Here is a 23,860-nt window from a genome sequence, read left to right as displayed (position 1 = left end):
ATGTGGGGTACCACCATGGAAAGTGCCCCGATTCTAATGTTAGAGGATCTGAGTTCAAATCAGCATCGGTGCTCATTCCTATGTGACTTTAGCAAGTCATTTAACAATTCTCTTTAACCTCTGTCTCAGTTTCCTCATCTGTAAAATGAAGGGGTTGGACTACATGGTCTCTGAGCTCTCGGATCTATGATCCTAGGATCTTACAGAGGAAGAAATCAAATCTTAGAGAGGCAAGTGACGAGACCATGATAATGCTTGACATAAAATTAGTAATTATAAGTGATTGTGGAAATAATTTGAGGCAGTGGGAGGTTTTATGGGGTAATCCAAGAATTTCACTCTTTTTCTTTGACTTTTGAGTTTGAAAACACTAGGGGTCACCCCCTCTCCCAATATGGTCTGTGACATCAGGAGTGGAAGAGTTGGTGAAGGCCTCATGATTTCATTCATCATTAGAACAAGGGTTGCCCTCCTTCCTAGAGTTTTAACACTGTATGTTTTATTTTTAATTTCATTTAAAATAAATCTAATTTATAATCTACAATGTGAATTTTCAGGGCATAAAAGTGGGAAAGAGATTAGAATCCAAATAGTATGGAGACAAATTGCACCAAAGAAATGATTGAGAAGTAAATATGCTTTTGAAATTTCCATAAACCTAATGTATGCTTTCATTCAACACTATCACACATTAGGTAGAAGTGATTTATCTGATTAATGCCCCTAGTTTTTAGTCTCTCCTTCTTGAAATGACTTTGTATTTACTTGTATGTGTATATGATGTATTCTTCCCTCCTCACTCCAGTAGAATATGTTTTCTGAGGGCAAGGACTATTTTTGTTTTGTCATATCCCCAGAGTTTAGTACAGAGACGACTTAGCTAGGATTCTATGAATTGTTATTCCATCCTTTCAGTTATGTCTGACTCTTCATGACCCCATTTAGGGTATTTTTTGGCTAAGGTACCCAAGTGGTTGCCATTTCCTTTTCCAGTTCACTTTACAGATGAGGAAACTGAGGCAAACAGGGTTAAGTGACTTGCCCAGGGTCACACAGCTAATGTCTGAGATCAGATTTGAATTCAGGTTTTCCTGATTTTTGCTGCACTGTATAACTCTAGCATGATTCTTACTATTGTTGGATATTCATGTGTAGTGAGTACACCGGCTCACTTTTGCAGAGCCAAGTAAACTTCATTTGTCCCTCAGGGCTCAAAACTGAAGGGTTCGAGGTATCTCTTCTCCATTGCCATCATCTTGAGCCTCCACCAGCTATGTTCATCTAATTGTTAAGGGCCAATAGCTAGCTCCTCAGTTCCTTTTTGAAACACTTAATAAGCTTTTTCAAAAGGTATTTTTCTCATTTATTTATAAGGTATAGCTAGATGAGACATGGCAAAACTCTGTTTCAGTTTTTTCATCTGTAAAATGAGCTGGAAAAGGAAATGGCAAAGCACTCCAGTAAAGCCCTAAATGAGGGTCCATCTGAAAAGGATTGAACAACTACAAAGCACTCTTTATACATTTTATGCCCCAAATTATTTTACTGTGGTCTTCCTCATAAAAATGTGAGCTCCTTTGAAGGTAAGGAACCTCTTTTTTTGCTTTTCTTTGTACTCTTGACACATAAGAACAACAATGAATATTTTTATAGCACTTTAAGATTTGCAAAGTATTTTATGCATCTTAACTTATTTGACTACTGTCAGTTCTTAAGTTTTTGGTGATTCTGAGGCACTGTCAGACCCAGAAGTGATCTGGTGAGGGTGCCATGTCCCTTCCCCCTTAACCTTGAGCTGAAAATATTCTTCACCAAGTACAAATGGTCCCTTGTGGTCACCTAACTTTCCACAAGAGTTTAGGTTTCCATGGTGATGCATCAGGTTGCTGAAGCAGAGACACAGGTGATAGAGAAGCGGCTTTTAATTGGCGAATAATTGGCTAGAAGCTTTATGTCTCGAAAACTGGCCATTCTCTTTTGAACGTCTTTATAAATGTCCAATTGGGATGAAGCAGGGACCTGTGGCATCCCAAGGGCCAGTCAGGAAGTTCATAATTCTCAAGGAGACCAAGAAACCCCAAATAGTAGGAAACCAAAAGAACTGGGAGAGGCAGTAGGATCTTGTGATGGCTGCTTCGGAGACTGCGTCTGATGGCTTCCTCAGGGACCGCACTTCCGTTCAGTCTTAAACTTCACCCTCCCTTGCTCCCTTGGAGGCCAAGTGAGAGGAGTCCATTTTGCCCAGCCCCCTGGCCTCATGCAGCCGTTCAACGTCCCTATTCAGATCACACTTCAGGGCAGCCGGAGGCGCCAGGGAAGGTAAGTGACACTAGATTCTCTCCCGGTATGGAAGGGCATTTAACTGAACGCAACGGAGAATGAAAGGAAGGACTCACCGTATTAACTTCCGTTTTTTCTCATTGAAGGATGTCAATAGGCTGTCCTATGTGGGGTAGAAGGAAAAAGAAAGGAGGAAAAGTTGTGGTGTTCCATCTATGGGCTGGAGTTTCAGTACCTAGGATTTCAGAAATTATTTTGAATTTACTTTGGGTAATTTCTGTGATTCCTTATCATCTATGTAGTAGTTGTTTTTCTCACAGTAAAGATCCTTGAGGGCAGAAACTACTTCATTTTGCCTTTTATCTCTAGTCCTTAGCATTATATTTTGAACATAGTAGGTTTTTACAAATTTGTGTTGATCAATTTTTATATAATAATATGTGTGTGTATTGACTTGTCTGTATATGTGTGCTTTCCTCCGGAGGATTTAAGTTTCTTGAAGTCAGGGACTATTCTATCATTGTCTCTGCATTCCCAGCTCTTACCACCATGTCTGCCCCCAGTAGCATGGATACTTAAAATGTTTATTGAATTCAATTAAACCAAGACTTCTTTCACCTGATGCTGAGAACCTTGAGACATAGTCTGTCCTGGCACTTTGTACTCTCTTGACCAATAATGGGGCTCACTGGAAAGGAGAAGAAGAATTGGGAGGGTGGAAGAAGGCAGCTGTTGGGCAGGGGCATGAAGTGGATATAAACATTGGCTCCTGGGACATAACATTCTAATACTCACTTCACCTAAAAAAAGATTTGCTCATTGTATTAATATGTCAAGACCAAAGATGGAACTAGAATGGAGTCCCATCATATACTGGAAGAAGATTGAATTTGAATACAGAACTTCTAGATTCAAATCCCAGTTCAATAATTTCCCAACCATATGACCGTGGGCAAGTCATAACTTTTCAGGGCTTTACGATTTTAGGTATAAATAGGAAGTGTCTCACAAATAATATTCCTTGGACAGATGCATTAAGATTGATAAACCATTTTACATCGATTCATTCGATCTTTATAACAATCCTTTGAGGTATATAGTGTAGGTATTATTATTTTTCTCTTTTTACAGATGAGGAAACTGAGGCTCAGAAAGATTCAGTTATTTGCCCAGGGTGAACAAACTTGGAAGTGGTGGGGGCAAAAGGATGCTTCCCCTCTTGTGATCAGCAGAGAGGAAGTAATGAATAAGAATCTAAAGCTCTTAGCTACCTCCCCAGTGTCACTTCCTTTATCCTTTAAATACAGACATAGATATATAGGAGACTGAGGAAGATAAAAATAGGGTTCAGTCAAGGGGGAGGAGGATGCAAGGGAGAGGGAAATTGGGGAAAACGATAAGTAGAGGAAGTAGGAACCAGAGGCAGGATAGGGGAAGGAGTAAAAACAAATTCTGGAAAATAAGCGACCCTTATTGCTAGGTGTCATGAACTCTATTACACTTGGACATTAGAAGTTTTTAAAAAACAACAGGGAGGGAAAGAAGCCTGTTATTTTGCTCCCAGCTCTGATGGATGCTCACGATATAATTAGTTGTAAGCTTGCCCCCAAAGCAAATGCTCTCCCGTTCTCACTTCCCAAATGACTAATTAATCCACAACACAGTTTTCCCATTCAATGTGATGAATTGTACTGCACTTTCCGAAGAGAGTTTGTTTAATAATTTCTTTCTAAACTAAGAAAATAAATGTACAGAAATGATGACTTGAGAAAAAGTCTCCGATGCCTTATAAACAATTAAGAAGGAAATATTATTAATTCAGTAGAGCATTTGTTTAGAAGTTCCCCTCTCCCACAGGGAGCTCAATGAAGAAATGGTCACATTTTGGAGAAGTTCCGAATCTTTGTAAGACAAGTGAATGAAGTTAGGTCAACCGATGTTTATTAAACACTTGTTCTGTGCCAGGACTGTACTAAACACTGACATTCTGAACACAAAAAGAAAGACATTTCCTGCTGCAAGGAGCTTACATTCTAATGGGGAAAGACAACATAAAAAAAGCCGAAAGGGGAGAGAGAAAGTATGGGAAAATTCTATTGTGCAGGGAAGAGTAAATACAGGATGACCTGGCCAGTTTTAAAAAAATAAAGATCAGACTAACCTCAATCTATCAAAAGAAGGGGTCAGAGTGATGGAGTGAATTTTCGGGAAATAAGGCTGCGTGGCACGCAGGGCACGCAGACAGTCAGTCAGGAGCAGACCTCTGAGAGGGATTTGTTTTTATTCTGTCTAATAATATCAAGCTTCAGGATGCTATGAAAAGTATATCTATATCTTGAAGGATCCGGTTAAACTAAATAAGTTAGACAACTTGTTTAAAGTTCTCAGGCAAACTCACTTATTTGTATTAATTCCATTACTTGCCCTGTTATAATGGAGATTTCTTTGGGGTATGGCTTAGACGGAAGTCATTTTCTACTCTCAGATTTTGTGTTTCTGTGAAATTGAAAGCCATCTGGTTAGTCCCAATAACAGTCTGGGACTTGCAGGTCTGGAACGGAAAATACAATCTGAGCTGCTTCTTTGTTATGGGATCCCTTCTCTGTAGGCTTCCTCATATTCCTGATAGATTCTCTTTGAGAGGCAGTGGGGTGTGGTGCAGAGAACGTTGGATTGGAGTCACAGGAGCTGAGTTCAAACCCCAGTTCTGCCACTTACCATGTGTGTGACTTTTGGCAAATGACAACCTTAGTATTCTTTTTTTTTCCTGAGTCAATTGGGATTAAGTGACTTGCCCAAGGTCATACAGCTAGGAAGTGGTAAGTGTCTGAGATCGGATTTGAACACAGGTCCTCCTGACTACTATCCATTGCACCACCTAGCTACCCCCAAACCTTAGTTTTCTTTTCTCTAAAATGGGATGGTTTGATTTGGTGGTCTTGAAAGTCTCTTCTAATTCTAGATTTATGATCCTATGATGATAGAGATAGCAAGTTTTCTTCAGGGAGGCAGAGATGCAACCCACTGGGCGATCAGAGCTTTGATCCAGGATGGTGACTTGATGGTGGCAGAGATATAATCACCTTGACACTGTGAGACTGATGGAGGACTATATAACATGGAGGTCTGCTGTGATCTTCTCATGTCAGTTACATATAAGAGTCGGCAAGCTTAGAGGGAATTAAAGACAACATATTCTTTAGAAGTTTTGCCAATTGATTAATCAAAAAGCATTCATTAAGTACCTATAATATGTTAAACATTGAAGATGGAAAGATGAAAGAAAAATAGTTCCTGTCCTCTTGAAGTTTACAATTTCCCTACCGCAGTCATGTCCACACATGGGCATAAACAAATTAGATACAGAGTGATTGGGGAGGTATTAGCAACTGAGGGGAGGGATCTGTCAAAAAAACATAAAAATATTCTTCCTCAGTCATTCTGATCTATGGCCACTGACCCCAGATGGCTCTGGAGGAGAAAGTGAGGCAGGTGACCTTGCCCAGTCCTCCCTCACTTAAAACCAATTCACTTGCAAGTCATGGCATCAGGCCCCTGATGCCATGGTCTTCTTTGAGAATGAAGGCCAAACAACAATTCTTCCCCTGTCTCACCCCAGAGAGTAAGTGATCACCTTTAAGTTATGGTCTCCCTGGAACTCCCCTATGACTTTACAATTTGCCTTGCAGGTCTCCAATGAGAGGTGGTTCCAAATTTCAAGTGTTATTAGCTCTCCCTGAAGAGTTGCGGGGCTAGAGATCTGACCATTCCCCAAAAGGCCTTTAGGTTAACATTTTAGAAAGGGGAACGTGGTATCATAATAACTTCCCAATTGAGGTTATTGGGTCCTGCTGGTACCAGCATATGCCATGAAAAAATGCTAAGAATCCCAGCAGGACCTTATTAGGAGATAATTCCTCCCAGAATTCTCTCTGGATCCTGGAGAACAGCCACTGGGAGGTCTTGGCTTAATTCTGGAGCTGTCCACAGTACCAGAAGTCAACTCTGGTCTTGACAGAAGGTCTTGTGCCTTGTGTCTCGACAAAAAGTCTGCTAGTGGTCTCCTAATCTGGGACTTAAATCCAGAACTTTAGACTGGCCTCCTCACGGTTACTTACTTCTCAGATCTGTTCAGAGAGCATTAATATTTGAACTTTGTTTTCTTCTCCTCTCTCTGTCCATTCTGCCCAGGTGGGATTAAGGAGAAAAACAAGGGACCTTTCAGACCTCAATATTAGTTCACCGATGTGTGCTAAATAGATTGCCATGGATGCTGCCGACTTCTGAATCAGGGTTTCTTAGGTGGCCTCTTGGGGCTTTCTGGGGTTGCCTGTGCTCCCTCAGGTAGTCTTTAGAGCCAATGGGTCTTGCCAAGGGAAGAAAAGGGAGAACACTAGAGGGAATACAGTGGAGGAAAAAGTGCAAGTGAGGTTGTTGTGGGGGCACAGTGGGGAGGAACCTGACTTTTATTCTCTGTAAATATTCCATCCCAAGAGTTTCTGTTGAGTTTCAGGAGCAGGGGGAGCTTAAAGTATACGGAAAGTACACGCATATGGCATGTGACATGAAAGGGTGTTGGTGAGTGAGCACTGGAGAGAGAGAGGATTTGGCTCCTTACCACTAACACTTGCCACCTGGATTATCTGGGGCAATTCAGCTTGGTAAAAAGGAGTGACTTGGCCCATATAGCCTGTGAGGGCTGCACATTGCAGCTCTAACACCACGGTTCCCATGACCTTCGGAGGCAGTGGAAAGACTACCTTATCCTCTCCATCGCCCTCCATTGTCTGCTGACACTGGGTTGTAAACTCTAGATTTCCTGCCAAATTTGGGTTTCTCTTTTAAAAGTTATTTTCTTTTTAATTTATAGAATAAAACAAGCATTTCTATAACTATAATAAAAAGATAATTGCACATGAAATTGTAGATCTACTGTGTACAACTTGCTATTACAACAGTTATCATGTAAAATTTTTTTCTTTTCTTTTCTTTTTCTTTTTCTTTTTTTGCTGAGGCAATTGGGGTTAAGTGACTTTCCCAGGGTCATGCAGCTAGAAAGTGTTAAGTGTCTGAGACCAGATTTGAATTCAGGTCCTCCTGACTTCAGGGCTGGTGCTCTACATTCTGTGCTACCTAGCTGTTTCTGTAAATTTCTTTTTTTCCCTCTTTCCAGGATGTTCACTATTAGACATAAATAGGTATGTCTATACAACATGTGTGACATGCACACAAATATACATATATGAAATTATTCTTTTTTTTTTTTTGCTGAGTCAATTGGGGTTAAGTGACTTGCCCAGGGTCACACAGTCAGGAAATGTTAAGTGTCTGAGGTTAGATTTGAACTCAGGTCCTCCTGACTTTACGGCTGGTGCTCTATCCACTACACTAATTAGCTGCCCCATGAAATTATTCTATACATGCTTCTATTTATTACTTCCTTTTCTGGATGCAGACACCATCTTTCTTCATATCTCATTTATACTTAACTTGGGCATTTATAATAACCAGAATAACCTATTCATTCAAAGGTGTTCTTAAAACAATATTGCTGTTACTTTACACAGTATTCTCTTGATTCTGCTCATTTCACTCTTTATTGTTTTATACGAGTATTTTCATGTTTTTCTAAAATAAGTGAGCTCAGGGGCAGCTAGATGGTGCAGTGGATATAATATTGGCTCTGGCATCAGGAGGATCTGAGTTCAAATGTGACTTCAGACACTTAATCCTTACTAGCTATGTGACACCGAGCAAGTCAGTTAACTCCAATTACTTAATAAAAAAAAATAAGATCACCGAGCTCATCATTTCTCATTGCACAGTCGTATTCCATCACAATCATAACTTGTTTAGCCATTTTTCAATAGATGGACATCCCTGCAATTTTCAGTTCTTTGATACCACAGAGATAGCTCCTATAAACATTTTAGAGCATATAGGTTCTTTTCCTCTTTCCCTAATCCTCTTTGGAAATAGATCCAGAAGTGGTCTTGTTGGGTCAATGAGTAAAGGTAGTTTTATAACTCTGTGGGCCAGATTGCTCTCCAAAGTGGTTGATCCATTCACAAGTCAAACAACAATGAATTAGTGGATTTTGAGAGAAGAATGGCCTTTAAAAAATGATTTTATAAAAGGCGTATCATGCATTAGTCACGTGCACTGATGTGGAATTAGATTAAAAAAACTGACCAGTATAGTTGTTATGGGAAAATTTTCGCATATAGTTGTTATGGTCGTTGTATATAGTTATTATGGGAAATTTTCAAATCTTGATTTTCCTTTTATCCATTTTTATAATGTAGTTTTCAGGACTATTTCTTCTGCAACTTTTGGTTAACTAAAAGCTGTCTTCTCTAATATTAAGCCAACCCAAACCTGACTTCTGGAATAATAGTTTTTTTAAAAATTTTTATTTAATAGCCTTTTATTTACAGGTTATATGCATGGGTAACTTTACAGCATTAACAATTGCCAAACCTCTTGTTCCAGTTTTTCACCTCTTACCCTCCACCCCCTCCCCCAGGTGGCAGGATGACCAATAAATGTTAAGTACATTAAAATATAAATTAGATACACAATAAGTATACATGGCCAAAACGTTATTTTGCTGTACAAAAAGAATCAGACTCTGAAATATTGTACAATTAGCTTGTGAAGGAAATCAAAAATGCAGGTGGGCATAAATATAGGGATTGGGAATTCAATGTAATGGTTTTTAGTCATCTCCCAGAGTTCTTTCTCTGGGCGTAGCTGGTTCAGTTCATTACTGCTCCATTGGAAATGATTTGGTTGATCTCGTTGCTGAGGATGGCCTGATCCATCAGAACTGGTCATCATCTAGTATTGTTGTTGAAGTATATAACGATCTCCTGGTCCTGCTCATTTCACTCAGCATCAGTTCGTGTAAATCTCTCCAGGCCTTTCTGAAATCATCCTGTTGGTCATTTCTTACAGAACAATAATATGGAATAATAATGTTAAGGATAGACTGTTTGCCATTCTTTTGGTAAAAACCAAAGGGGAATTCGAGCTCCCAGAGTGACTTAGTTATTTGTTAGCTTCCCTCGCTAATTGTGTAAGGAAGGATTTCCCTGACACCAGTTTTCTTGTTTGTCTTAGTGACATGTAAATCTTCCCCTCAATCAGCCAATTGTGTGTGAACCTTCTAAATGTAGTTTAATCTGCAACCTGACTTAGTTTACCAATGGAGTCTGTTTAAGTAGATTTATTTCCTTAGAGGATATAGGAGATTATGAATTTGCTTAACTAAATTTGTTCAATTTTTATGACATTGAAGTGAGCATGGGATTATGAATCTGTCTTTTAGTTAACCTTTAGAGTCTAGAATAATGTACAAGATTTCAAAAAATTATACGTGTTCATATATTAGTATGTACAAAGTCAAAATTAATCAACATGTATTTGTGAAGTGCCTACTATGTGCCAAGTACAATGATGGGTGGTAAAAATACAAATACAAAATAGACACATAAAAAAAATTTTCAAGGAAGTTAGACTGGACACTTACATCTATAGATATTTTCTTTCTTTCTTTTTTTGTTGAGGCAATTGGGGTTAAGTGACTTGCCCAGGGTCACACATCTAGAAGTGTTACATGTCTGAAGTCAGATTTGAACTCAGGTCCTCCTGACTTCAGGGCTGGTGTTCTCTCCACTGCACCACCTAGCTGCCCCTCTGTAGATATTTTCTTTCTCCTCTGTCAGTATTATTTTATTATAATTTCCCTATAAGTCATGTTGTTAAAGAAAAATCAGCACAAAAGGGAAAAACCATGAGAAAGAAAAAGCAAACAAACAAAAAAGGTGAAAATAGCATGCTTCCATCTTCATTCAAGCTCCATTGCTCTCTCTCTCTCTCTGGATGTGGATGGCATTTTCCATCCCATTACTTTTGGAATTGCCTTGAATCACCTCATTGTTGAAAAGAACCAAGTCCATCACAGCTGATCATCACATAATCTTATTACTGGGTACAATGTTCTCTTGGTTCTGCTCACGTCACTTAGCATCAGTTCATGTGAGTCTGTCCAGGCTTTTCCGAAGTCATCCTGCTCATTGTTTCTTTTTCTTTTTTTTTGCTGAGGCAATTGGGGTTAAGTGACTTGCCTAGGGTCATACAGCTAGGATGTATCAAGTGTCTGAGACCAGATTTGAACTCAGGTCCTCCTGACTTCAGGGTTGGTACTCTATCCACTGCGCCACCCAGCTGCCCCCGCTCATTGTTTCTTATAGAACAATAACATTCCATTACATTTAGGTGGCATAACTTATATATGTTGGTATTTTCAAAACACATGCAAAAATAGAAACAGAATGATGAGTAGGCTCAGAGGAGGGAGGTTAGTATCTGAGAATACAATGAAAAGCTTCCTGAAGAAAACTAGGGATTCTGGAAGATGGGAGGGACCTTTGAAATCATCTAGTCAAACTACTTCATTTCACACATTGAGATGTAATTGTTAAGTGACTTGCTTCAGATCACACAGGTTGAAAAGATTTGGGATTTGAACTAGACTCTTTGACTTTATATGCAGTGCTCTTCCTCTGTGCCACATTTAACAATCAGATGAGTTTATTTTTTTAAAGGGACAAAAATGAGTTCATTAAAAAAATTCTCTGATGAAAATTTTTGATTAATTTAGACCAGTCTTCCCCCCCCATTAGTCTGAATTAGTGTGGATTTACTTTGTTTTCATTTATAATCTTATCTGGGAATGACACCAAATGGGAATATTTGTTTTACTTTTGGTGACTTGGTAAAATTTTATACTTATACGGGATTATAGTGACAATTTTGAAATATTATATTTGTAATCAATCTTGTCAAAGGTCAGCCTTCTCTTCTTCTGATGGGAGGAAAAACAAAGACTATGGTGATGGAAAATCAATCCAAGATGTGCCAAAAAAGCTCCCCTCCACTGCAGGAGAAGATCGAGCGATTCTCTTGGGCTTTGCAATGATGGGTTTCTCTGTCCTTATGTTTTTTCTGCTCGGAGTCACCATTCTAAAACCTTTCATGCTCAGGTAAGGAACAAATAGCCAAAAGACATTCTAATTTTATGCAACACTGCTCATGGCCTGAACAAGCTCAATAGGAGCCAAGTACGAGTCATGGCAGCTAATTTTGCTCATACTCTTCCAGGCTTTATGGAAGAAGGCCTAGTGTCCAATGAAGCGAAGTTATACTATACACTGTTCAGTACCCTGGATAGCCCACATCTGGCATATGGTGTTCAGGAATCACATTTTATTTTATTTTTTTAATTTATTTTTACATAATTCAACTCTGGTGTCAATACTGTTTAAATTACATTAATGTTCATTACATAACCTGAAATCACATTCATTCCTTTTTTTTTGGTGAGGCAATCAGGGTTAAATGACTTGCCCAAGATCACACACCTATTACAAGTCAAGTGAGGCCATATTTGAACTCCAGGACCGGTGTTCTATCCACTGTACCATCTAGCATCCTCCTCTCCCCACTCCCCACGAATCCTGTCTTAGGTCAGACACAGACAAGTGGGACATATACAGAAGACTATAAATAGAAGGATGATTCTTTATAATAATAGTTAACATTTATATAGTGACTTAAAATTTGCAGAGTATTTTATACTTGTTATTTCAATGGATCCTTGCAATAATTCCATGAGTAAGGTGATTTTCTTATCCGAGGAAACTGAGGCTGAGAGGGGTTATGTGATCTGCCCAGGGGCAGTCAGTAAGTATCTGAAGTAGGATTTGAATTCAGCTCTTCCTGACCCTAACTAAATACAACATTATTCAGCCAGGATAGGATGCCTCCTGTTATGGAGACTATTTCCTGTCCCCCTTCTTCAGGGTGTTAAGTTAGATTCATTATTTGAAAAATGGGGAAATTGGATTAGCTGGCCTCTGAGGCCCCTTCCACATTAGATACATGATCTTGTGATCATACTAGGTCAAAATTTGCCAATTGGCTAATCTGAGCTTGTAGAAAATAACAAGCCTTTTAAACTATGCACATTTTCAGTGGCCTATAGTCATAGAATGCTAGTTTTAGAAGGGTCTCTGGCATTATTTAGTATAACCCCAACATTTAATTAAATAATAGCCTTTTATTTTCAAAATACAAAACTTTGTGTTCCAAAATTTTCTCCCTTCTTTCCCCCCACCTCTTCCCCTAGACAGCAAGTAATCCTATATAGGTTAAACATGTACAAATATATCTATACATATTTCCACAATAAAAATCAGATAAAAAAAATGAGAAAGAAAAAATTCAAGCAAACAATAATAAAAAGGTGAAAATACTATGTTATGATCCATATTCAGTCCCCATGGTCCTCCCTCTGGATACAAATGACTCTCTCCATCACAAGTCTTTTGGGATGGCCTTGATCTACTTCATTGTTGAAAAGAGCCAAGTCTGTCAGAATTGATCATCGTATAATCTTGTTGCTGGGTACAAATGTTCTCTTGGTTCTATTCACTTCACTCAGCTTCAGTTCATGTAAATCTCTCCAGGTCTTTCTGAAATCATCCTGCTGGTCGATTTTACAGAACAATAATATCCTGTAATATTCATATCCCATAATTTATTCAGCCATTCTCCAACTGATGGGTGTACACTCAGTTTCCAGTTTTTAGTCACTACAAACAGGGCTGCCACAAACAGTTTTCCACATGTGGGTCCCTTTCCCTCCTTTAAGATCTCTTTGGGATGTAAGCCCAGTAGAAACACTGCAGGATCAAAGGGAATGGACAGTTTGAGAACCCTTTAAGCATAGTGCTCTCCAGAATGACAATCCCATCATTTTATAGTTAAAGAAACAATCCAGTGAGGGAAAGTCATCCCTCCAAGGTCACACAATGAGTTAGGCCTTCTGGAGACAACACCCTGTCCTGTTTGTACCCAACCTATTGAATGTTAACAGGAACAATTTCTAAATCACTGAGGGAGGCTGATATTGGTGGGAAAGATACGGAATTTCTGAGTGACGTATTCCTTGTCAAATCAAATTTATTGTCTGAAATAGCATAAGTAGGAAAACTCATTATAGAGCAAGTTTCTTTAAAGAGATCACCTGGTAGAGTTTTGACAGTTTAATGTTTTAAGAGATTTAATTGTGAGCCAAAGAGATATTTGCCACCGAACCAGGAGGTAAACGTATTTCAAAGCCCAGATCTATAACATCATAGAGTAGCTTGTTCTTTTTAGCGGTGGTGAAATAGTATTGTACTCCCTTTCTCCTGACTTAATTCTTTCTTTGATGCTGTTTCAATAATTCTGTGCCCTGAAATTTATCAGACTGAAATGGTGGACTATTCAAGAAGGAATCTGTAGTCACTTTGACATTTCACGAGATATTGTGGAGATAATGGATGCTAAAGATGTTCCCACTGGCACTTTGGAAATGCATTTGGTGATCATCCCTTCTATCCACACTTACTGAATTATTATACCAATTACTGCTATTTCGCCCATGAATGCTATTTGATTACTTGAAACCAGAGTCCCATTTATAGGCCTCATAAGTTCACACATAATTAAATATGAAATTCAGATGATTAAAGTTTTAAGTAATTGAGTATTTTAAAGTCATTATAAAATTACAAAAACAAAGGCAGACGAATAGGAGCAAAATAAATATTTCTGCTCAGAGGATAGTGAGTAACTGGGTGATGACAGAGAATAGGACCATAGATTTAGAGCAGAAAGGCCTTTAAGAGATTTCCTAGTCTAACTGTTCTTTTTGACATGGGGAAGTAGGCCCAGAGAGACAAAATGACCTTGATCCAGTTGACCTAGTTAAGTAGCAGACCTGGGAGCTAACCACAGGTCTTTTCACTACAAAATCAGTCTTCTTTCCACTGCCCAGCACTGTCACGCTTTGCTTATTTAAACATTTCTGGACTTTAGAATTAATTCTGTGGCCATACTCCATCTAGTGAGTGCTGTTGCTCTTAGAATTTTAGGTACCATTTTGAACTATCTTCCTGGTGTATCAGTGCTACATATGCATGGGTAATTTTTCAACACTGATCCTTGCAAAACCTTCTGTTCCAAATTTTCCTTTACTTTCCCCACCCTCTCTCCTGGATGGCAAGGAGTCCAAGACAGGGAGTTAAATGTTACAATATATTTAAATCCCAATATACATATTTATAGTTATCTTGCTGCACAAGGAAAATCAGATCAAGAAGGAAAAAAAAACTGAGAAAGAAAACAAAATACAAGCAAATAACAATAGGAAGAGTGAAAATGCTATGTTGACACTTCTTGTTTTCAGCGTTCTTCGGCACAGGGCTCTGGGTTGCCTCCACCAGGGTTTGAGGGAGGTAGTAGTTGAGAGCTGATGTAATTTGGTTTTCTTGGTACACACTTCTGGCTTCCTTTCAGAGAATAAAACTACTTTAGCTAGGCTGACGTGCCTGTTGCTGGTGGCATTTGGTCAGTGGTTAACACTGGTGGGGATGGCAGGACTAGTCTCCATAGGGGTTGTTCTCTGGACAAGGGTCGCCTCCTCTAGAGCCTTTCTCCATCATTCTTTCTTTTGCATCTTTAATCTCTTTCCTCTCTGCTTCCTCCTCCTTTTCCTTCAACTCGATAGAATCTTATCTTAACAAATATTTAAGTACTAGCCACCGGGGATACAAAGATAAAGTAAAAAAATCATCTCTACCCTCAAGGAGTTTCCTTCCACTAGAGAATCCAGACATGGAAACAGGGAGCGTGTTTGTGTGTACGCTAATTTGAGGAAAGACCTTCCCTTTGAAGTTAGCTCATGAGCTGAGCATTGAAGGAAGCAAGAGTTGGATTCTAGCTGTAGAGGACTTATCTGTGTAAATACATGGAGGTAGAAGATAGAATGATAAGATTGGTAATAGCAAGTGGGCTAATTTAGCTGAAGTAGAATATATGAAAAATTAGGAAACATAATGGCAAGGAGCTTTTAGATGCACACTGTGTAGAAGTTTTATTTTGTCCCAAGGAAATAGGGAGGTACTGAATTTTCTTGAGCAGGAGAAGGTCACCATATTCTTTTGCTTTTGCTGATGCTGTTTTGCTATCTTTCTCCTCACTGATCCAAAATCTTTTATCTGTCCTTGCTCCGGGGCACCTAATTGCTTAGAGTTTTCTATATCTACCCAGGCTCAAACCTTACCCGGCTGATCTATGGTCATCTTCATGGCATGCTGCCATTAATACAAATTATTTGTTGTGTGACTAAATAGCTGACAAAGTCAGTCTCTTATCACCCGGCACACAGATGCTTAATTTTGTTTGCTTTTCACTTTTTGATCTGGAAACAGTGATCAAATGAACTCTTCCATTCTTGGCAGGTCTATCAATCGTTCAAATGATTTTTCTAAACAAAAGCACAGCCCTTCCCCACTCCTCTATACCTTTCTCTATTGAAATCTAAGTTCTCCCCTCTTCCTACTCCCAGAAGAAGGTGAGCTCCTTGAAGGCATGGAATACCTTGCTTTTTTGTTTGGGTATCCCTAACACTCGACATAGTGCTTGGCACATGGTAAGTGCTTAATAAAGGCTTTTTCTTTTTTTTCATTCAAATTACTTCTCCATCTCATCCACCTTTTGGCACCTTAAAGTGTTCTTCAAAGTCCTGTATTTTGGTCCTCTAACTCTCTTCTTTGGCAACTAACCTTATGCAGGTGACTCCCAAATTTATCTCCAGCATTGAAGTATCTTGGGAGCACCTCTAAGCGCCCCAATATTCAACTGCCTATAAAAAAATCATCATTCCCTGAGTGAACCTAATTGCTTGCATGTAGCTTCATCTTCCAGACCATGAGTTTTTTTGAGAGCAGGGACCTGATAGACAAGAGTCACGTCCATCAGAATCAATCATCATATAGTCTTCTTGTTGCTGTGTACAATGATCTCCTGGTTCTGCTCACTTCACTCAGCATATTTCATGTAAATCTCTCTGGGTCTTTCTGAAACCATCCTGCCAATCGTTTCTTATACAACAATAATATTTCATAACATTCATATACCATCACTTATTCAGCCATTCTCCAACCTATGGGCAGCCATTCAGTTTCATGGAGCTTTCCTTCACTGATTTCTGCTAGTGGTTAACAACCTACCTTCTTAGAGTATCAGGGGTCCTCAAACTACAGCCCACGGGCTAGATGTGGCAGCTGAGGACGATTATCCCCCTCCCCCAGGGCTATGAAGTTGCTTTATTTAAAGGCCCACAAAACAAAGTTTTCGTTTTTACTATAGTCCGGCCCTCCAACAGTCTGAGGGACAGTGAACTGGCCCCCTATTTAAAAAGTTTGAGGACCCCTGGATAGGGCACTTTTTTGATTCCTCTTATTTTGTGTGTTATTATATTGTATCACAATTATCTCTGCTTAGGTCTGATGCTCCTTCTGGAAGGTAAACTCCATGAGGATGAGAATTGTGGCTCAGCAGAACTTTGTATCTCCCCCAGTGCCTAAGAGTGGACATGTCATGTAGATATTTGGTGAATGCTTCTTTGACTTGAAGTTGATTGTGGAAGTTTCTCATATAGCCACTACTTCAGGAAGGTAATTGTGCTTCTTCACTAGGGACAAAAAGGCAGAACAATTTGCTGGTGTGTTACTAGCCCCAGAATTGTATGAGTGAGTGATGGATGTGGGGACAGAGAGAGAAGGGGCTCCTTGTGGCCGTCCGTGGTGGTCCGTGATTCTTAAAAGACTTTCCTTGCAAGTTTATTTCTTGCTGATTTGACACCTATTTGGAGAAGGTGCCTAAAGAAATCGTCTTAGAAACATTTCTATCACCTGACACCATGTCAAATTGTGCTCGCTCTGGCACTCAGAACCCCAAGAGACAATCAGTTGATGAGCAGAAATGCTGCCAGGTATAAACTGTTGTTGTCGTCACCCCCATAGTATCATATGCGATCATTGTCCTCCTCTTGGGGGATGCCCATGGCAGAGAACAAAGATTTGACTTTGTGGTGATTCAGAATTAATTCTAATGTTAAAATGCTATAAAAGAGTCTAGCATACTGCTACCCACAATTCCCTCAATGACCCTATTTAACTCAGGCAGATGATACCAATGCTTAGTGTAGAATTCATATGAATTCCACAGGACCTTTTTCAGTGGAAAACCTTCTTGAACAGGATTGAGCCATTCTGCGAGGGAGTTTGTGCCCTTCTGGTTCTGGTTCAAATTTTTGTTGCAATAAACAGAGTTCTGTGCCAGCCCTTGAGTTCCAGTCACTTTAAAAAAATTTAAATCTTTTATTATTATTATTATTATCACTTTTTATTGACAGAACCCATGCCTGGGTAATTTTTTTTACAACATTATCCCTTGCATTCACTTCTGTTCCGACTTTTCCCTCCCTCTCTTCACCCCTGCCCCCAGAAGTGCCAGTCACTCTTGTCTCTGATGATGGGTATGAATGGAACTCAGCTGAGTTTAAGAAATCGGTGGCCAGAAATCTTCTCAAGAATGTCAACATCATGTTTCCTAACCTCCAAAGGCTGACAGAATGAAGGAAATGACTAAGGATGACCTAAAACAGGATACTTTGCCAAGTGGTAGCATGGAAAAAGTTCTAGGTTGGAATCAAATACCCACTTTGACATTTCCTAGTCAAGTGACCAAGGTTAGGTTAATTGAAACTCTCTCACTTTGATTTTTCCACCTTTAAATTGGGCACAGTCATTCTGCCTACTTTATGGAGTTGTACAGAAAGGTCACCAAGGACTTTTCATCTATACTTCCTGTGGATTCAATAGCTAAATGCTATTCAAATATCATTTCTGACACTGACAGAAATCATGGGCAAATCACTAAACCTCTCAGAGCCTCAGTTTTCTCATTTATAAAATAGGAATAATACTTCTGTAACACTGGTAGGTGATCAACGGATTTATTTCTATCCTGCTTGCTGTTGAGGAGGAGATTTAATTAACTTTATCTTCTTACAAGAACTGGTTTACTTGTAACCCAGGGACAACATAATGTTCCTTATTTCTACATAGCTCTGCTGTTTTATGGAATTTATATGATAAAAAATTATTAACATAATGAGTTCAAAGCCCCTAATTTGGAAAATTTCTAACAATTAAGCAGGAGTTTGACTTTCTGTCCTAATTCAAAATTTGACATCGTCAAGTCTTTATTAGTGAAAATAATTAGTGAAAATCAGTGGCCCTGAAGTAGCCACATTATTCAAATTTCCACCAAATATTTCCAGTCTGCTGGAACTTGTAAAATCATAACTTCAAATAGTGCAAATTCAAATACATGCAACTTCTTCAAAGGATCATACTAAATAGGACTTGATTATGTTTCTAGCTAACTTTTGCCCTCTTAATATTTGATACAAAATCACAGGAAATGTTTAGGTAAAATAAAATGAGCAAAGCATATTAATAAAATAGGCATAGAAAGAATAGATTTTTTTTTATTGGGGATGGACCTTCCCTCATTTCTTGAGGAGGTGATGACAACTGATGGCTTTAGTCTGATTTGTTGTTTCAAGATACTTTCCGGGCTCAATAGCCTACTTAGATCTCTTCCTTCTCTGCAGCATCTCAGCTCTTACTTCAGTTTCTCATTATTAATTTCTCCTTTCAGTTGTCTCTGTTCTGGCAATTCTTTCCCTGAGCGAGCCAGCTTAGCCTGCTAGGTCTCGGGTGAGCCTAGGGATTCTGTGTCCTCTTTGCTGTTATTGCTTTTCAGCTCTCTCTCACCCAATCCTTCCTCTTGCTTTGTCTCTTGAACTTGGTTTGCAGTCCTCTACAAACAACCTCACATCATTCAAGTCTGTCCTCCCATTTAGAGATTAGGATCCAGTGAGAATCCTTGTCTCTAGACTCCAAATCTTAGGATATCAGTTTTCAAACCATAAAGGTCGAGATTATCTATAAAATGCTTCACAAATCTCAAAGCATTATAAAAATGTCACTTATTGTCATTACTGAACTAAGTGATCTCAAAAGTCTCTTCCAGTCTTAACTTTGTATGATTATTGGTTGAAGACCTGTCTCACCCCTTGCCTACTTATTGATACCCAATATATATATATATATATATATATATATATATATATATATATAGCATTGTTTGGTAAACTAAAATTATATATTAAATAAGGAAGCAATGTTTTGCCTCTTCATTGCAAAGCCAAAGACAAGAGTCTATCACCTGAGTTGGAAGGAAGCTCTGGGGGCAGGGATGTTTTGATTTTTTATTCCCAAATCCCAGTGATGTGGTTTGGTGGATATGAACCCTGGAATTAGGAAGATATAGCATGTGTTTCTGACACATATTGATTGTGTGAACCTGGGCAAGTCGCTTAACCTCCCACTATCCCAGGCAACTAAGGACCGAAAATTACAGAACAGTTACTGATCTGTGTCAATAGAAGTTATTTCTGAAGAAGGAGTTAGATACAAATAGGAAATCAAAGCTCTGGACTCATTCCAAGCACTCAGGACAATGCTTTGCCCATATAGTAAATGCTTAATCAATTCTTGTTGAATCAAACTGGCCTATGACGTCTCAGACTTTTGGAAAAGTAAACCTCTCACTGATTTGCTCAGGGTAGTCAGGTCTTAGGGGGCAAAGGCAGAAATCAGGGTTCACAGTTTCTGGGTCCTGACTCAGCTTTGCCAACAACAGTGGTGGGCAGAGCCTGCCAAACCTCATTTGATTGACTGCATGTCAGATGCTGACTGCCAGAAGTTTGCTTCAGAGGAGAGGTAAATCATGGATATTTTTGAATTTAAGCACACAGCGAGAAGAGGCAAACTGCACCATTATGGACACACATGTGAAGGACGACTGGCTGGATTGTTCGTTCACCTGTGGGGTTGACTGTCGGGGCCAGGGAAAGTACCCTTGTCTTCAGGTGTCTGTAAACCTCTCCCATTCGGGCCAGAAAGCTTTCCTGCACTATAATGAAGAAGCTGTTCAGATAAACCCAGAGGTAATGTATGTCCTGATGATATATTTAAAGGGCCAAGGGGGCTAGCAACCTTTTGTGAATTGGGGCAGAACCTTCCCTCCTGGGGTCAAGGTCCAGAGATCACTCTCAGGGAACCTTTGGGAAATTATATTGTTTCCTTCTCCATGGAATGGAGATGAAAGCAGATTAAAATGATCAAAGAATTGCAAGAGGAAAAAAGTCAAAATATGAAAGTGAGGACAAATACGATTATAGACTTATATCTGGAAGGGATCTCAAATAATGTGGTCCTTAACCATTTTTGGTGTCTTGAACGCCTTTGGTAATCTGGCTAAGCCTATGGACATCATCTCAGAATCATCTAAATGCAAAGAATATATAGGATTATAATGAAAACAAATTATATAAAAATCTAGTTATCAAAACATATATTTTTAAAAATTCACAGACTCCAGGGTAAGAACCTTTGATCCAGTCTGATCCTTCAATTTTACAAATGAGGAAAATGAGGGTCAGGGAGATTAACTGATTTGCCCAGGACTATACAGATGAATCAGATTTAAACCTCGATCCTCTGGCTCTACTGTAGCTCCTCTTATTTACGTGAACTTCAGGTACTTAAAAAAAACCCCAAAACCTAAAACAAACCATCAGCTGACAGAGCCATGCCCTTCTTACCTAAGATCGTCTTCTGGAGTTGCTGCTCAGTATTAGAAAGTCAACCCTTTCTTCGTCTTCCCCTCCCCTCCCAATCCTCTCATTATCCAATATGGTATGCTTGGGAGATATTTCTGATCTGTATTTTTGGTCCTGGATACAAGACGGGTAAGTTGAGAAATTGATAATTTCAAACAGAAAAATGAGGCAATAGAAGGGAGAAATAGCTCCAGTGGGAGTGCTATTGTGAAAGGAAGGCAGAGAGAAACAACTCAAGACACCAGGTGGTGCCCTCAAAAGCTTCTTATGAGTTGCAGCAGTACAAACTGTGGAGGAAGGGGACAGAGAAAAAAAAAACGATTTTTAAAAAATGGCAGCCCTGTTTAAAAACTGTGCCTACTTATGAGTTTTCTTTTGATTCCGCAAGACTGCCAAACCACTGCTTTATGCTCTGGACCCTTGTCTCCACCGTGCCATGGTCATGAGACCGAGACCATAGCTGGGTTAAAGGTGTTCCAGCATTTTTTAGCTGTTGTCTCATGCCATGATCATATCTCTCTTTGTTCCCCCTTCCCTTTCCTAGTGCTTTTACACACCAAAGTGCCATCGAGACAGGAACGATCTACTCAACAGCGCTCTGGACATCAAGGAGTTCTTCGATCACAAAAACGGGACCCCTTTCTCTTGCTTCTACAGCCCAGACAGCAAACCAGAGGATGTGGTCCTGATAAAAAAGTATGATCAAATGGTTATCTTCCACTGCTTGTTTTGGCCATCATTGACTCTGTTGGGCGGCATATTGATTGTGGGGATGGTAAAATTAACCCAACACTTGTCGGTGTTGTGTGAAGAATACAACCATGTGGGGAGGGAGGATGTTGGCAACATAGCTTTCCAGAGAGAACTGCAACAATATAAACTCTGGAGGAAGGGGAGAGAGAAAGAAATAAGTCAAAGGTTTTTAAGATGGCAGCCCAGTTAAAAAAAAGTCTACTATTCCTTTTACATTATTTATTTAGTCACTGATTGTCTGCTTGCAAACTAACTCTGCAGAAGGTAATTCTGACATTGTTACATGGTATTTCTCATGTGAAAAACAAAAAGGACCATGCTATTTTGTTAAATTTCTTTTAAATGCTAAATTTTTTAACAATAAAAAATACACCAGTTCTTTTCCCCATGATTCCTTTCCATCCTAAAGGGCTAGCACAAAATCTAGATGTTTTTGGATTCTGATTTAGGCTTTAATTTGAATCTATCAATGATGTGGGAGGGAAGTGCATCACTTGCTGCTCAGAATTATACCATCAGCTCCAGATGTAGGCACACGAGTCCCTCCCCCCCAACCCAAATCCAAATGTCAATTCATTCATTATAGAAAGTTAAAAAGACAGTTTTCTAAATCCTACTCAGAAAGGAAAACATATATCCTATATTCAAATGTTCATGTGATTTTGATTCGTATTGGCCCTTGATTACTCATGTTGAGGTAGGAGAACCTGGAAAATGCAGTGGCTAATCTGAAAGCCATCTATATTAGTTACTTAATGAGCAAGTCTTTTTTCTGTGTAAGTTTCCCTAATTATGTGTTTTATAAGCTTATGTTAAATGAGTTAATAGTCCCCACACACATACATTCACACAAATCCATAGTGGACATGAAGGGCAGAGTGGGAAGAAAATGGCTGAGTTTAGCCTTCCCTAGGTCTATTCATAATGTAGCCAGTTCCCACAAAATAAACAACTGCTGATTGTCCTTTCATAGAACCTGCCTTGGAAACAGAATCATGAAAGTTCTGAGACTTAAATGTTTTTCAGATTAATTCTGAATAACCTGGAGCTGAATATATAAGCCTGTTTTTGGCTATTAGTGTTTCCATAATTTAAAAAAAATGTATAAGAACCTGATGCCTGGATGACTTTAGGAAGGTTATTTGTCCTCTCTAGGTTTTAGTTTGCTCATCTGTAAATTGGGTATTGATGGACCATATGGTCCAGTTCTAAATGTGTGACCACTGGGTCACTAGGGTCCATTCTAGGACTAAATCTACCATCCTATACTAATTATCATCAAAGACTCATGAATCTAGCACTGCAAAGAACTTTAGAAGCTTCCAAAGAAAATCCCCAAAGAGAATTGTGAACCAGGAAACTTGAGCCCAAAGTAGGGGACTTGTTCAGGATCACACAGCTAGAAAAGATCCGAGGGAGGACCAGAAGCCAGATTATCTTCCTCACTCCAAATCTAGAGCCCTCTATACTGTCATACTACTCACTAGAATAAAAAATGTGGACCTTCCAGATGTCACCAAGTCACAGTTTCTTGCTCTCCTGTAAAACCGAAATAAGCAGAATTTGAAATGTTAATGTAATAATTACTTTCTAGATCCATTAGTAGATCTGGAGATTCTAATTCAGCAGTGATAGAAATTAACTTCAAGATTATAAGGTCACAGTAATTAAGTAGAAGACAGCAATAATGGTGTTCGGGTTAGGACACTTTCTTCTTCCACAAAGTTTCCTCAGACTTGAAAAATTTGCCCAAGCTTTGCTCCCTTTAGACAGTCTTAATTTTGCCCTGGACTTCCCAAAGTTATAACTAAGACTGGAAGAGAAGGGTTGAGATCCTGGGAGAGGGGCAAAAGTACCTACTATACTATAGTCATGTCTAATCTCAGAGCTTCGGATTCTAGGAGCACCGGGTTTCTCCATTTTAAAGGATCAGTTGAAAAAACTGGAATTAGCCTGGAATAAAAGATTTAGAAGGGACATTTTAGCTGTTTTCAAGTATTTAAGGAGTATCAAGTAGAGGGGGAAGGGGGGATTTAGTTTGTTGTCCCCAAACCAGGAGAAAAAGACAGAATTTACAAAGAAGCAAATTTAGACCTGATATCAGGAAACACTTCTTAACAACAAGCACTGTTCAAGAATGGGACAGGCTGTTTTGAAGATCGTGGTGCCTCCTTG

The 23,860-nt window shown here is 39.2% G+C and overlaps 1 protein-coding gene across 1 annotated transcript; it reads left to right on the top strand.

Annotated features, from left to right (window-relative positions):
* Window positions 1–1,675: 1,675 nt before the first annotated feature.
* Window positions 1,676–22,069, top strand: KCNMB3 (potassium calcium-activated channel subfamily M regulatory beta subunit 3). The gene is made up of 4 exons (XM_012546461.2): window positions 1,676–2,319; window positions 11,133–11,327; window positions 20,059–20,257; window positions 21,477–22,069. The coding sequence occupies exons 1-4, from the start codon at window positions 2,258–2,260 to the stop codon at window positions 21,873–21,875; spliced, it is 855 nt and encodes a 284-aa protein (XP_012401915.1). The 5' UTR covers window positions 1,676–2,257; the 3' UTR covers window positions 21,876–22,069.
* Window positions 22,070–23,860: the final 1,791 nt, after the last annotated feature.

This window comes from Sarcophilus harrisii, chromosome 3, assembly GCF_902635505.1.
Source record: "Sarcophilus harrisii chromosome 3, mSarHar1.11, whole genome shotgun sequence".
Lineage (NCBI taxonomy): Eukaryota > Metazoa > Chordata > Mammalia > Dasyuromorphia > Dasyuridae > Sarcophilus > Sarcophilus harrisii.
Note: the sequence above shows the minus strand (reverse complement) of the source record. Positions and strands in the feature narration are given on the sequence as shown.

Excerpts from the sequence above, each read along its gene's own strand:
- KCNMB3 (XM_012546461.2), top strand. The coding sequence starts at position 2,258 with ATGCAGCCGTTCAACGTCCCTATTCAGATCACACTTCAGGGCAGCCGG. Across the intron at positions 2,320-11,132 it reads AGCCGGAGGCGCCAGGGAAG|GTCAGCCTTCTCTTCTTCTG; the intron begins GTAAGTGACACT and ends ATCTTGTCAAAG. Across the intron at positions 20,258-21,476 it reads CTGTTCAGATAAACCCAGAG|TGCTTTTACACACCAAAGTG; the intron begins GTAATGTATGTC and ends TCCCTTTCCTAG.